The 13,392-nt window shown below is 33.6% G+C and overlaps 1 protein-coding gene across 1 annotated transcript; it reads left to right on the top strand.

Annotated features, from left to right (window-relative positions):
• Positions 1-2,326: 2,326 nt before the first annotated feature.
• On the top strand, positions 2,327-4,161 carry LOC133863885 (large ribosomal subunit protein uL29). Its single transcript, XM_062300017.1, has 4 exons — positions 2,327-2,464; positions 2,619-2,754; positions 2,881-3,037; positions 3,846-4,161. The coding sequence occupies exons 1-4, from the start codon at positions 2,461-2,463 to the stop codon at positions 3,918-3,920; spliced, it is 372 nt and encodes a 123-aa protein (XP_062156001.1). The 5' UTR covers positions 2,327-2,460; the 3' UTR covers positions 3,921-4,161.
• Positions 4,162-13,392: the final 9,231 nt, after the last annotated feature.

Raw genomic sequence — 13,392 nt, 5'->3', positions numbered from 1 at the left:
GGTTGGCTGATTTTGACCTTCAAAGGGCGGCTAGCTGAACAATATTGAAGAAAATGCCAACTGTTCTTATTCATCATCAAATTGGTGCCAATTTAAGACCAAAACTGTTTCTATATAGGCAAACAGTTGGGTAGAGGTTCCAAAGAAAAGACACTTTTCACTTTATAGAGACCTTGAAGTTAAGGGTTTTTTTTTTTTTTTTTAAAAAAAAAAAAAAATTCTGTTGTTCCGTTTTTCTTCCTCTTTCTTTTTTCTCGATCGGTTAATATAGTTTAAAAAATAAATAAAATTTTCTTTTAAATTGAGTTAAAAGAATTTGTTCCAACTCAATTTAAAATAAAACTATGTCCGGTCTTTTCATCACGATTTTGTGGAGAAAATTTTAACCTTATTCACTATTGCAAAATGATGTTTGCATTATTTTGATTTTTGAGCCGTTACCTTGACAATTACAGATGAACGCGCGTGTTGGTGGATGATGAAGGCATGACGAACCCTCTTTTATATATATATATATATATATATATATATATATATATATATATATATATATATATTCGTGCAATATGATATAGAAATTCTAAAGCTGAAATTAAACCAATAATATGAGAGTATTTGTGTTAATTATCAAATGGTATATATATAGTGTTTGGTTCAAACAACTAGACGGGGAGTAAGGTCGACTATAACAATCATGCACCAAGCGCTGTCCACATCCATTAAGCTGTGATGACGATGGGGACAAAAAAGTCAAATACGTTAGTGAACTCAACCATATTACGGTTTAAAATAATCGGATTGCACTTAATTTTCCCTTTTTTCTTTTGTCATGATTGGTTTTTTTTTTCATTCACCTAAAAGCCAGAAAGATAGAGTGGTGTGGGACTAGCTTTGTCCCATATGGAAAAAATATATGGTTTGTTAAGATATATTGATCTAATAAAGTGGGTGAGATCACAGTCCGTTTCATAACTTTCTTTTTTTTTTAAAATAAATAAATAAATAAAAAATATTAACAAACAATTTTTAACAAAATATTGACATTAACAAAGAACAAAAAGTATTATCTAAAAAATATTAACAAACCGAGCGTATCATCTCTTTTTTGTTACAACAATGTGTCCATTTGATTTGTGGAATAGGTCAATAGAATGACTATTCTTTTATTTGATAGAAGCTTATTCTTTAGAATATTCATTCCCATGGGAATAATTATTTTCTTCTGAATAAGAATAGATATTCTTTTAAAAAAATTAGAGGAATAGACAACGTTTTCTAAAAAAGACTCACATTATTTATTATTATTTTCTTTCAAACTTAAATAAATAAAAATCTAAAACGTTGGAATTATGTGGTAAGCATCTTGGGGGGTGGTCTTGGTCACCCCGATGGCAAGGGTGGTAGGCCACTGATTTAGGTTCTTTATTTAAATAAATTTGAGTTAAAAATAAAAAATAAATAATGTCAAACTGAGGAATTGAATAACTATTACATTCCACCATCTTACATTCTTCGTAATAGTTCTTCATTTTTTTAATGGAGTGATATGTGCTTGATATTATTATCTTGCACATTTCTTTTGCAAATTTACCATTAAATTTGTAAAACCCACATGTGGTCACACAAATTAAATAGTTGATTCGCGTACCAAATGAGCCTTAGTATTTTGATAGGATCCCCAAAATATTTTCATAATATTCCCATAATATTTTTCATGATATTCTCAACATGCATTCTAAAAGAGTAATGTTATATACTACATTTTTATCTCACAACTATCATATAACGTTGATGTGGCAGCCATAACCAACCCTTTAACAATGACTAAATCGAACGGTTAGTTGGGGCTACCACGTCACGTTAGAGGATGAAAAATAAGTAATGCTAACGTGACAGTTCCAACAAATCCTCAGATTTTTTTTTGTTTTTTACTAAGAAGTGATTCAATAATTAATTGAGACTACTACATTAACATTATGAGATAATTGTAAGATAAAATGTGATTTATAGCGTCACTCTTATAAAAATATTAGAGAAATTTTTTGCCAAAACCTTAGCATGGAAAAATGTTGAGAGTAGATGCGAATTGGTTAATTTAATAAAGGCTTGTATATATGGTCAAATTGGAACCAAACTTCGAATTTATCCAAGAAAATTCCAAAAATAATTTGGACCGAAATTATAGTGAATTTGGTTAAGGTAGGTACCAAAGCGATAAGTCGATAACGCATTTCCCTGAAGCTCCGTCAGGCCCAAATGTAGCCCAAAGACATCGATTCAAAAGCCCATTACAGCCCATCCCATGACCCAAAAGAAAACCCTGAAATTTCCATAAGCTCTCTCTCCCTCTCTCTTTATATAACCCTAAACCCTTAAAAATAAGCCCTCCACCCCCATTTTTCTAGGGTTTCATTCGTAGGGAAACAAATCTGCTGCAGCGAAGCTCCGAGACGCACAACAATGGGTACAGGGCCAAGCCCCAATCTATCCTTTTCTGCTTCCTATGCTTCCGAAAATCATATTATTTCTGATTATGATTTTCTATGATTTCGAAAATCATGTTTTAGTTTTGCTTCTGATTTCCGTGTTGTCGCATTTTGTTTGTGAAAATGTCACAGCGAGAATCAAGGTCCATGAGCTGCGTCAGAAATCGAAGGCCGAGCTGCTGAACCAGCTCAAGGATCTCAAGGCGGAGCTTTCCCTTCTCCGGGTCGCCAAGGTCACAGGCGGTGCACCCAACAAGCTCTCGAAGATGTACTCTCTCTCTCTCTCTCTCTCTCTCTCCCTCTCTCTCTCTAATTTTATTTTCGAAAAGCAAAGTTTTTGTTTCTGATATTGCTGCTGTTTTTTTTTTTGGGGGGGGTTTCCTGGGTAATATAGAAAGGTGGTGAGGCTGTCGATTGCGCAGGTGTTGACGGTTATATCGCAGAAGCAGAAGGAGGTTCTGAGGGAAGTTTACAAGAAGAAGAAGTACCTGCCTCTCGATCTGCGTCCCAAGAAGACCAGGGCCATTCGGAGAAGGCTTACCAAGCACCAGGTATATATTGATGTCTTTGCTTTGATATAATTTCGACTTTAATTCATGTATTTTTTTATGCTTTGTAACTTTAAGCTTTACTGGCTATATGGTACCTCCAGTTTTGGTTCGTATATTTTTAAGTGTTTGAGTTGTTTTTAAGTTCTCTTGTTTGGGTTATTGAAAATGTTGCACGCAATCCTACGAAGTTTAAAGTTTGAGTGTTTTGGGCATTGGGATTCTGATTAATGGGACTTGAGATGGCAAATTTTTGTTCAAATGGTGCAGGTATACGTTTTTTGATTCCCGTAATTGAAATTATCTCCTTTACAAACAGTGACTGTCTCTAAAGCATGATCGGTTTGATATGTCTCTTCCTCCTGTCCATATCATTGCTAGAATTGGAGTCTTTTAAGTTTCCTGTGCATTTGGTCATTTGTTGACAAGGATACTTACGAATAATACACCATTTCAGGGCTTCTGGGATGGGCCATAGTTTCTGTTTACTCTTTTCTCTCAATGAATGAGAAAAAATTATTATTAGAATGTGTTTGTTGATATAATAGTTCCAAGAGACTATTTTGAGACATGATCATAAAATTCCTTGGCTTGAGCAATACCCTAGGATTTCCAAAATTTTAAGTGGAGTTCTTGTTAGCTTTGGTTGTTTGTAATTTGTTATTTGTCTACCTAGATTATAAGCTGTCTGATGACTCTGCATTGTGTGCTTGCTATTTTTCTTGTCTAATTAGCACGCCTATATTTGTGCTTTTGTATGTTTAGCTTGCCCTGTTGCCTGATTTAAGTTTGTTTTGTTCTGTTTGTTCAGGCATCATTGAAGACTGAAAGGGAGAAAAAGAAAGAGATGTATTTTCCCATGAGGAAGTATGCTATCAAGGTGTAGGGTGTAGGTCCTTTACTTATATATATATCCATTTTGTCGGCAAATTTTGGTGGTTGTTTACTCTTAAATCTTCAGTTGGAGGACTTGATCTTATGTTCTTGTTTGATGTTTGTAAACTTTGGCGTTGGCTCAAACCTAAAGTGAGATGCTAGGTTTTTAGGTTTCTGAGTTGATCAGTTGAAGTACGAATTTCTATTCTTATTTGTCGATGGCCTTAATAGTGATTTTGATGCTTTTTTCAGTTACCTGATTATCACTGTTTTTCATATCATGTGTAATCCTTATTTTTTTAGTTTGCCGGTTTCCTATCATCCGCTTGTCGCCTCGTCATGATACCTTTTCTCAAGCCATTGCGGGCATTGATTTGGCTCCCCTTCAAGGTAATACGGGGCAAGAATCACCTCTTCTCCATTGGAGTTCCTTGGCAATGTTATAATTGGGATGTTCTGTTCAACCACCCTATGGCATCTTCTCCAGCAAACCGTGGAAAATCCATTTTGATGGACCAAAAGTTCCCACTTTGCGATTCAGCTTCTTGTTCCTCATGCTGGACTTTCTATGAACTCCCCTTGTCAGTTTGTCTTGGCTGAGATACTCCTTGAGAAGCCGTGAGGATTATATCATTATAGTCATCTCCTTGGAGTGCATACTGTAGGGGTCGGCAAATTATCTACCTCTCGATCATTTACCGAATCGACCCTATTGATCGCCTATTGATTCTACCGACTAATTTCGGTTGGGTAGCCGGTATAAAATTTTATTCTGAAAGCCAATTCAAAAATCAAACCGAGCCACCTTTTAAGCGGTAACTGAACCGAACCGCCTTTTATTCCGACCAATTAACCGAACCGATATAAAACGAAATGTCGTTTTAGTAAGAACGAAACATTTGATATCTTTCTTTCTCTTTTTTTTTTTTTTTTAAAAAAAAAAAAAAATTCAAAACAACGTCGTTTCATTACTCATGTTAACCGACTTAACCGACCGTCTATTAACCGCTTTACCAATCACGTATTAATTGCTTAATCGAAATAAATTCACCGACTGCATTCCGACAAAAGTTGGTTAACCGACTTAACTGCCTATCAAACCGATGCCCACCCCTACTCTCTTAGCCCAGCTGGGGGTTTATATTTCAGGCCCATTGGGTCGGTCTAGGCTTGAAAAGTGAAAACTAATCCGGTTTAATCTTAGAACCGTGCTCAGGCTGAGTTTTCAAAGTCATAGTACATGTGGTTCAAGCTAAAGAAAATATAACAAAAATGTACATGTCGTTTGCCATATGTGAAAAGAAAAAAGTAAAGTACATATATAAAATACTCTTAAAATTTTCAATAAATTGTCAATGTATCTATCAAATTACTAATTGTGTCAATTAGATGTATAATGATATATATCCGTCTTATTGAAACTTTTTTGAAATTATTTTTGTCTTTTTGTTTTGGCTTTAGATGAGATATTGACATTTTTTTTGTAATTTAAGTAGGCTTTAGAAGAGATATTGACATTTTTTTTTTTTTTGTTATTTAAGTTGAGACATTGGCACAATTAGCAGTTTAGGGGGCACATTGACAATAGAGTACTCGTTTGAGATGCGTATATATACTCTTTCTAAAAAAACAAGGAAAAAAAAGAAGAAAAAAAAGAGAAAAGAATTTCACCTTCGACTTTGATGTAGCCATGTAGGCATCAATTAATTCTTTTTTCTTTTTTTTCTTTTTTTGTTTTCAATTTCATTTATCCCTTAAAGAATAGATATATAATAAAATTTGACGCAGTTTTATGTTTAATGATATGTTTATTCTTTACTGTCTATAAGACTATAACAATTGCATAGCTACCATTTATCTTTAATGTACGTGCTACATTTTACTAATATAGTGCCATTTACAAGTCTCGGTTCTAAAACACACAAAGTTTGGTTTAAAATGTTTACAAATTTATGAAATTTTTATAATCCAAGACAAAATATGCTTCAATATGTCAATATGATATTGCATATTGAAGCACTTATGATAAGAAAGAATGGTTGTTTTGTAATTTGGGTAGATGGTAAATGACAAACGAATCATTTAACGTCTAATTCTGTTAGCTTCAACAGATAATTTTTAATAAAGAGTTTGATTTGTCACAAATCCAATATGTAAAGAATAAATTGTTTAAATTGAAAGTATAGGGATTAAATTAATACTTACATGAAAATATGTGGGTAATATTTTTTTATATTCCCCCCTCCCCCCCAAAAAAAATGTTTTGTAGGTAAGGTTTTTATTTTTTATTTTTAAATATATATCAAGAGACTTTTAAAAAAATCACATAAATTAGGCTACAAGCACTTCAGTACATCAAGGGAAAAGTCAAATTTAATCCTAAGTTTTTATGCGATTTGAATTTTCAAATTTTTTTAACAATTAAATCCTTAGCAGAGGCGGAATTACTTTAGTAGTTGGGGGGCGGGGGGAAAAGTCATTGGCAACCCCAAAAAATTTTAAAATCTTTATACATTTTCTATGGCCCATCAATAGTTTTTCACCCCTAGATGGCTAGATGATTTAGTTTTCTACAGTTGTACATGTCTATAGCAAATTAGAAACCTTTTGTATTTGTAAGAGCACTAGTAGCAGTTACCCTATATTGGTTCCCTTCCCTATATTTAGGGAAAATTTCATGAAAAACATCAAAAAAACCTCCCACAGCAGATGCCCTATATTTAGATGAGGGAGTTGTGAATGAATAGTGATTCCCTATGTATACATGTCTACTATTCATTCCCTATGTATTATTTTAATATAAAAGAAGTATAATTAATTGATATAGGGAAAAGAAAAAAAGTAGGAAGGAGAGAAAAAGAATAAAATAAGAGTAAAAAAATAATATTTAATTGATATAGAGAAAAGTAAGGGAATCTATTGTGGGATATTTTTTTATAGGGAAGCAAAAAGTAGTTTTATTCCCTAAATATAAGGAAAATGGTTGGGAATCTATTGCTAGTGCTCTAAGGGAAGTTTTTTTAAGGATGATTGTATAGACATGACTTTGTATGTAGTTATGACTTATGGTTTAGTATTAAATTAAGTTTAAGACTTGTTTGCTTTTATTTTATATAAACAAGCATGCAAACACATAAAAAGAATGACTATATATATGTCTATTTATTTATTTACATAGATTCGGGCTCCTACGCAAAAAAATCCTGGTTTTGCCCCTGAATTCCTTAGGGTTGTTTTTTTAAAAAAAAAAATGATTTCAAAGAGGTTACTTTGTCAACTTAATGTCTAATTACGATGTCAAACCAATCAATTAATATTACGTGGCTCTCGTTTGACACATCATGTAATCACTGTAAGTGTCACGTGGCATAGTTACTTTAAAATTAGAAATATACCATAAATAAAAAATTAAAATTACATACATAATTTGTTATTTAACGCAACTCTGCCACGTGGCACGTATAATGGGTTCATGACATATCAAACGAGAGCCACATGATACTAACTTATTGATATGGCATGTCATACTGTTAATAAATTATACGGTAATTGATGAAGGGAGTTATTTGAAACTAGAGAAAAACCTGAAATCTTTACTATAAAAATTCAAAACCTAAAAAATAAATTGAAATGACTTTGGAAACTTATAAAATCCTTGAGCTTTAATTACTTTGCAGCATTATACAACCCCCCCCCCCCCCCCCCGTGTAGAAGTCTTAACTCTTAAGTACTATTTTTTGACAGAGTATCTTAGTGTCACCTATAAGTTAGATGATACTTCGGCCTAACCCATCAAAAATGAAAGTTCCAAGCGTAGAAGTCCGGTCAGAATTTGCAAAAAGTCATTTAAGTATTGTTTGTATTGACCCACGTTATATTAAGCAGTTTGACGTCATCATGATGATCTTGAACCAACCAATTATGTGACGTGTGATTTGCTTTGCTGCAAGTTGTGAAGAAGTCGTCACACAGTGTTAAAAAATCATCTTATCTTGGGTGAGGTGGTCATCATCATCGAGGACCTGTTCCTATTCCTAGCTCCCTCCCTAAAATGGTCCATCATTGTTGCTTGCAAAGTCTTCAATGGCTGCCTCTGGTTCAATAATTCAAAGCTCCAACTTGTTGAAGATCGAAGGAAAGAGTGCAAAGTGTGCATGTATTCTCCCACCCATCCATTCAATATTTTTGGTCCCATTCAACATTAAACTTCCACGTACGTACTCTCTTATTTCTGCGTGGAATTTTAGATTGATCACAATATAAACAATGCGATGGAAGTCAAATAAGGGGGTCCAAAAAGTAAACCACTTTTAATTGGCTTTTAATATTAGTTACATAAAACACGTTACATTAATCAATGTGAAACAGGCTATGTGTGAATTCCACGTAGAATCGAATCCCAAATTTTTAACTGCTACAATTTTTTTAAAAAAATTGTCCAAATATTTTTAGTTATTTAATTGGGGTAATTTTGTCAATTTATGAATGGTTTTCCAATGAATTGATAAATCATGAAAGGTTGTTGGTTTTTATTCTAGATTTTGGTTTAGGTATTGTAGTTTTTTCAACGGCCCATAATTAATTTCAATCTCTCTCTCTTTTTTTTATCATTAAAAACTTGTAATAAAATATGAACAATTAAAAAAACTATAGCATGCTATATATATATATATATATAGTTTTTCTGCAACACATAAGCTAAATCTTTTATCCTAATCCTAACTATGTCTTCAAAATTAGGATCATCAATTAACATAAAATAATTTGGGTTGATGTTAAACACGTACTCTATTAAAAGAAACGACACTCTCCTCTTCTTGCTATGCTGCTAGATATATATTCTCACACTTAATTACATTCATTCGATGATCTTACTATTGGAGGTTGTTGCTCTTATATACGTACAGAAGAATTTCTTTTTGAAGCTATTGCAATGAAAAATGTTTAAATTTTAATTAATTATCCCCTTAATTTTCGAATTAATTGGGGATGACACATGACAGTGACAGCCATGAAGTCTTGTCAGGTTCGTTATTTAAACATTTGTGCGCACAAGTTGTCATCAGAGTCATGAGTCTCTTCTTGCGGGAATAATAATAACGTTGTTTTGTTGTTTTCAATCATAAAATTCTTGTGCATGCGTCGTTTGTGCCGGTAAAAAATTGCTCCTGGACTAGATCGAAGTCTAGAAGCCTTATCTGTAGTCTTGATAATTTGTCGAGGCTGTAGAAATTTGAACATACATTGCATGCTACAAGATAGTCTAGTCTAACAGATCGATGATCCTTCTGTGATGGGGACTGGAACCTGTGCAATAGAGCTATTCCAATGTGAAAGTTAATTCGGGTTTCATCCGTTCGTACGGATGTTTTAAATAGTTTGTACAAGTGAAATTCAAGCCGTCCATACGCTTGTCCGAGCAAGTGAAGCTTGAGTATGTAGTCTTTTATATAGACTATATGACATAAGACAGTCATATTGCACGCACACGATCTATATTCGATGGGTGATGACACATATAATTCTTATATTGTGTAGAGCTGTTAATTCGTGTTCGCGTGTTAGATTTGAGTAAATTTGACATATTTAGTTAAACATGTCAAATTCTTCAATCTTGACACAACTCATTTAAATTAATTAGCAGATCACACGACATGACCCGCCAACCCGTTTAATAAACAGGTCATGCTTGGTCGACCTGATACGATCCGACTCGCATAACCCATTTATTAAACAGGTCGTGTTGAGTTGACTCAAATACGATCCATTTCAACCTGTATATGAATTTAAACGAAAATAATAATAATTTTTATGAATTTTAAAAATGAATTTGATATAAAAATAAATTCATATGAATTTGAGCCTTTTAAGATTGTTTTTTTAAAAAAAAAATATTAAAAAATAATCTAATTTAATTTCTACGGATTATACAAGTCACCTATGGTTTAAACAAGTCAGGTTAATTCAAGTTGACTTGAACGGCCCAAAATCCGATTATACAAAACTCAAATCTACTATTTACGTGTTGAATTTGTAGGACATATAAAAAAAATTACCGCCCCTAATATGGGTGGTATCCTCTCCTCGAAGATCAGTGACATCCAATGAGAACTGAATCGTTCTCAAACGAAGACCATGATATCGATGACAAACAATAGTTCAACATGGACGTCATTGTCGAAGTTGTTGACCGGAACCAAAGTACAATTATGTGGCTAAAATCATCCAATCATCCAATGGTCATCTTGATCTTTACGCAGCGCTAGCTGACGTACAGACACTACTTACAAAACCCATCCTGGTCTTTACGCTAATTATGTAGCTTAATTAAACCAGTTTTATATATTTTTTTTAATGAATATTAATTAATTAAACTCGTTGCCATTTCTAGAAAAACATAGAGGGTAGGTCGAAATCAATTTTGAAACAAAAAATAGTGAAGATTAGAATGTTTCGGTTATTTTGAGGTAATTTTGTGATACTACGTACTAACGTACTAATTAATTAAGGTTAATTTCCAGAGACTGAATATTTAAAATTGATGAAGCTCAGTACGTAAAAGTGATCATTAGTTTTTGGGTAAAAAATTTCTCCAGGACTAGGAAGTCTTATTTGCTTAGCTTACATTTTGCTCTCGTTATGACGTCATGCCGTTTCGTACGTGTTGGGGACGTCATGCTAATTAATTTGTAGTCTTGACAATTTGTCGACGCCGTAGAAATATGAAGATACATTGCATGCTAGCAAGCAGATAGTCTAGTCTAACAGATACATTGATTATTTTTTTTAACATACCTTAAATTAGTTAGCTCAACACTAATCAAGAATCCCCCAAATGATAATTACTAATTAGTGTATAATATTGTAGACTTTTCATAAGAGTCATAAAGAAAGTAGTATTTATCAGTTTTATATATATTTTCAATGAAACCAAAAACAATTACAATAATGAAAAGAAAAAACATAACTTAATTCAATGAGTAGGACAATTACTTATAAAATAGAAATGGAAACATATGTTAATGTTGTTACAAGCAAGCGAGACTTAGAAGGGAGTATTTACTGGTATGTTGGAATCATGGATTGATTATTTCAATAGTCTAGTCTAACAGATGATTTTTTTTTCTTCTAAAAGTTGGTTCTCAAATGATGTGTCACAATCCTATAAGATGGTGACACATTTTCACATGAGAGATTTGTGCTAAGTGCTAAGACCTTATAGAAGTTATTCTCAATTATGAACACCTAACGACTACTCTAGCTCTAACGAATTTCAACAAACACTTATCCTACTTGGTGCAATTGCAGTTCCTAAATTTTAGTGCTCTGATTTTTGGACTATGTCTATATACTTATTGTGGTTTTGTAAAGTTGGTTGGTAAGAGAAGAAAATATTATTTTCAATCGGATCAAGATGGCCTATAATTGGTTGCCTGAATTGCAGACAATTCGGACAGTTTTATAAAGAGGAGGTTGCAAGGCCTACCTGTCTGAGTAAGTGAGTCATGCACGCACCCTACGTTGTTTAGGCCCTCTCTCTATAGAGCTGCCCCCTAATTACGTGCAATTCAGACAACCAATTATAAGGATCTTTGTTCATTTTGGATAAGACAATTCTCTTCTGATTTTCACATACACATAATATGGAAATATTTGCATTATTAGCATTGAAGCAATTGATCCTCTGCTAATTTTGTTTATTAAAATCTTAAAATGCCCTTCATCACCCTTCATTATTGTATGACCAACTCAAACATTCTTCCCTCTTTTCCCTATTTGTGTGTGTTATTATGTGTTTGGAGTTAAAGTTCTCCGGTTCTCATAATCAAACTTATCCTTAGTCACTCTTTCCTAAATATGAAAATATACTTTAAACATCTATGTGGCGTTTTGTTCGCGAAATCTAACATTTCTTTATGGCATCCACATTTTTAGAAATGTGATGTTCGAGAATCTAGATTTCCAAGAATGTGACTATTTTGCATGTTTGAGAATGATTATGACTCTGATAAGATTTCCGAGAAAATATACTTTAGTGGTAACTTAGTCACATGGAAAAGTAAAAAACAAAGGCTGAATATATAGAGCAATGGCATCAACTACAAGTGAACTAATCTGGCTTCATGTGCTTTTGTCTGATTTGGGATTCAAGACTTCAATACCCATGGATCTATTATATGACAATAAATCTGCCATTCACTCGCATTGCTTCAAATCCAATTTTTCATGAAAGAACCAAACATATCGAAGTTGATTGCCACTTTGTTCCGGAGAAGGTACAAGCCAACATGATCATAACTAACTATCTTCATAGCGAGAATCAGCTAACGGATATTTTCACACAAATGGTTGCCTTCAAATAGGTTTCATATGAATTTGTCCAAGTTGGGCTCGATCGACATCGATCTATGCACTAACTTGAAAGGGAGTGTTGTTAAAGTAAAGATTGTCTTTCTATATTAATGTTGGTGACCGTTTGATTGAGGTTGTTATTTGTGGTTACTTCTTGGCCAGCAACGCCCTTGTATATTGAGGTGCCCAGAGTCTGAGGAAACCGTGAATTTCTTCTATTCAGATTGACTCCAAACCAAGGAATTATGTCTGTCTCGAGAGAAGGACCCAAAAAACTTCCTGGTTTCGCTAGAAGGGGCTTCAAACATGGGTTGGACAAAGTCGGTCACTTTGTTTTAATGGGTAGACTTGGCCCTTAGCTTGCAAGGAGAGACGATTGCTGAATATAAGAGGGGTTGACTCACTAAGGCAAGGATGCGGCATATTCATGAATTTAGAGAAACTGGTGTTACTAAGCGAAATCCTTTCTTCCTCAGTTCTTTCCAGGTTGTTTCCCAGCAGACCTGGACCCTTGCCCATTTCCACCAATTGTTGTTAGTATGGACAACAATATATACGTATCTGTAAAATAAAATATACAAAATAATCTGAAATCTAATAATAAGGCCGAAGAAGATTTTTAAAAACGCACAATTTTAAAGGCCAAATCATGATTTTACATTTTTTTTGAAACCGATAAACCAAATGGACGATGCCATTGAGTTCAAGTAAAGACATGTAAATGAAAAACAAGGGCAGAATGTTGATGGAACAACTTACCAAGAGCTTTAGGAGAGTCTAATCAGAACTAATCTGTGTATGTATGCTATGCTTCCTTCTGAAGATATAAATTCATGCTCAAATGGATCAATCAATCTGACTAGATCTTCCTTACTTTTTAGATTTTGCTGATGGAAACAGTCAACTTATTCCCTGTCATTCAAATTTGAAGTTATTACGTGGAAACCCAACTGCGTCGGTCATCGGTTGCTCTTCTAGCAATCCAAGCAAATCCACCTTCCCCAAGTAGCCAAGTGGAAACTTGCAGCTTTCTTCGTCTTTATAAACCCCAAAAACAAAACCCAGAACCAAGAAACACACAACTGTAAGCTTTTCTTCCTCTTTAAGCTCTGAAGCTCTTTCATCAGTTT

This window comes from Alnus glutinosa, chromosome 3 (assembly GCF_958979055.1).
Source record: "Alnus glutinosa chromosome 3, dhAlnGlut1.1, whole genome shotgun sequence".
Lineage (NCBI taxonomy): Eukaryota > Viridiplantae > Streptophyta > Magnoliopsida > Fagales > Betulaceae > Alnus > Alnus glutinosa.
The sequence above is the reverse complement of the archived record's forward strand: the minus strand, read 5'-3'. Positions and strand labels throughout refer to the sequence as shown.

Coding starts and splice junctions, on each gene's coding strand:
- LOC133863885 (XM_062300017.1), top strand. Junction 2,755..2,880: donor CCCAACAAGCTCTCGAAGAT/GTACTCTCTCTC, acceptor TGGGTAATATAG/AAAGGTGGTGAGGCTGTCGA. Junction 3,038..3,845: donor GAAGGCTTACCAAGCACCAG/GTATATATTGAT, acceptor CTGTTTGTTCAG/GCATCATTGAAGACTGAAAG.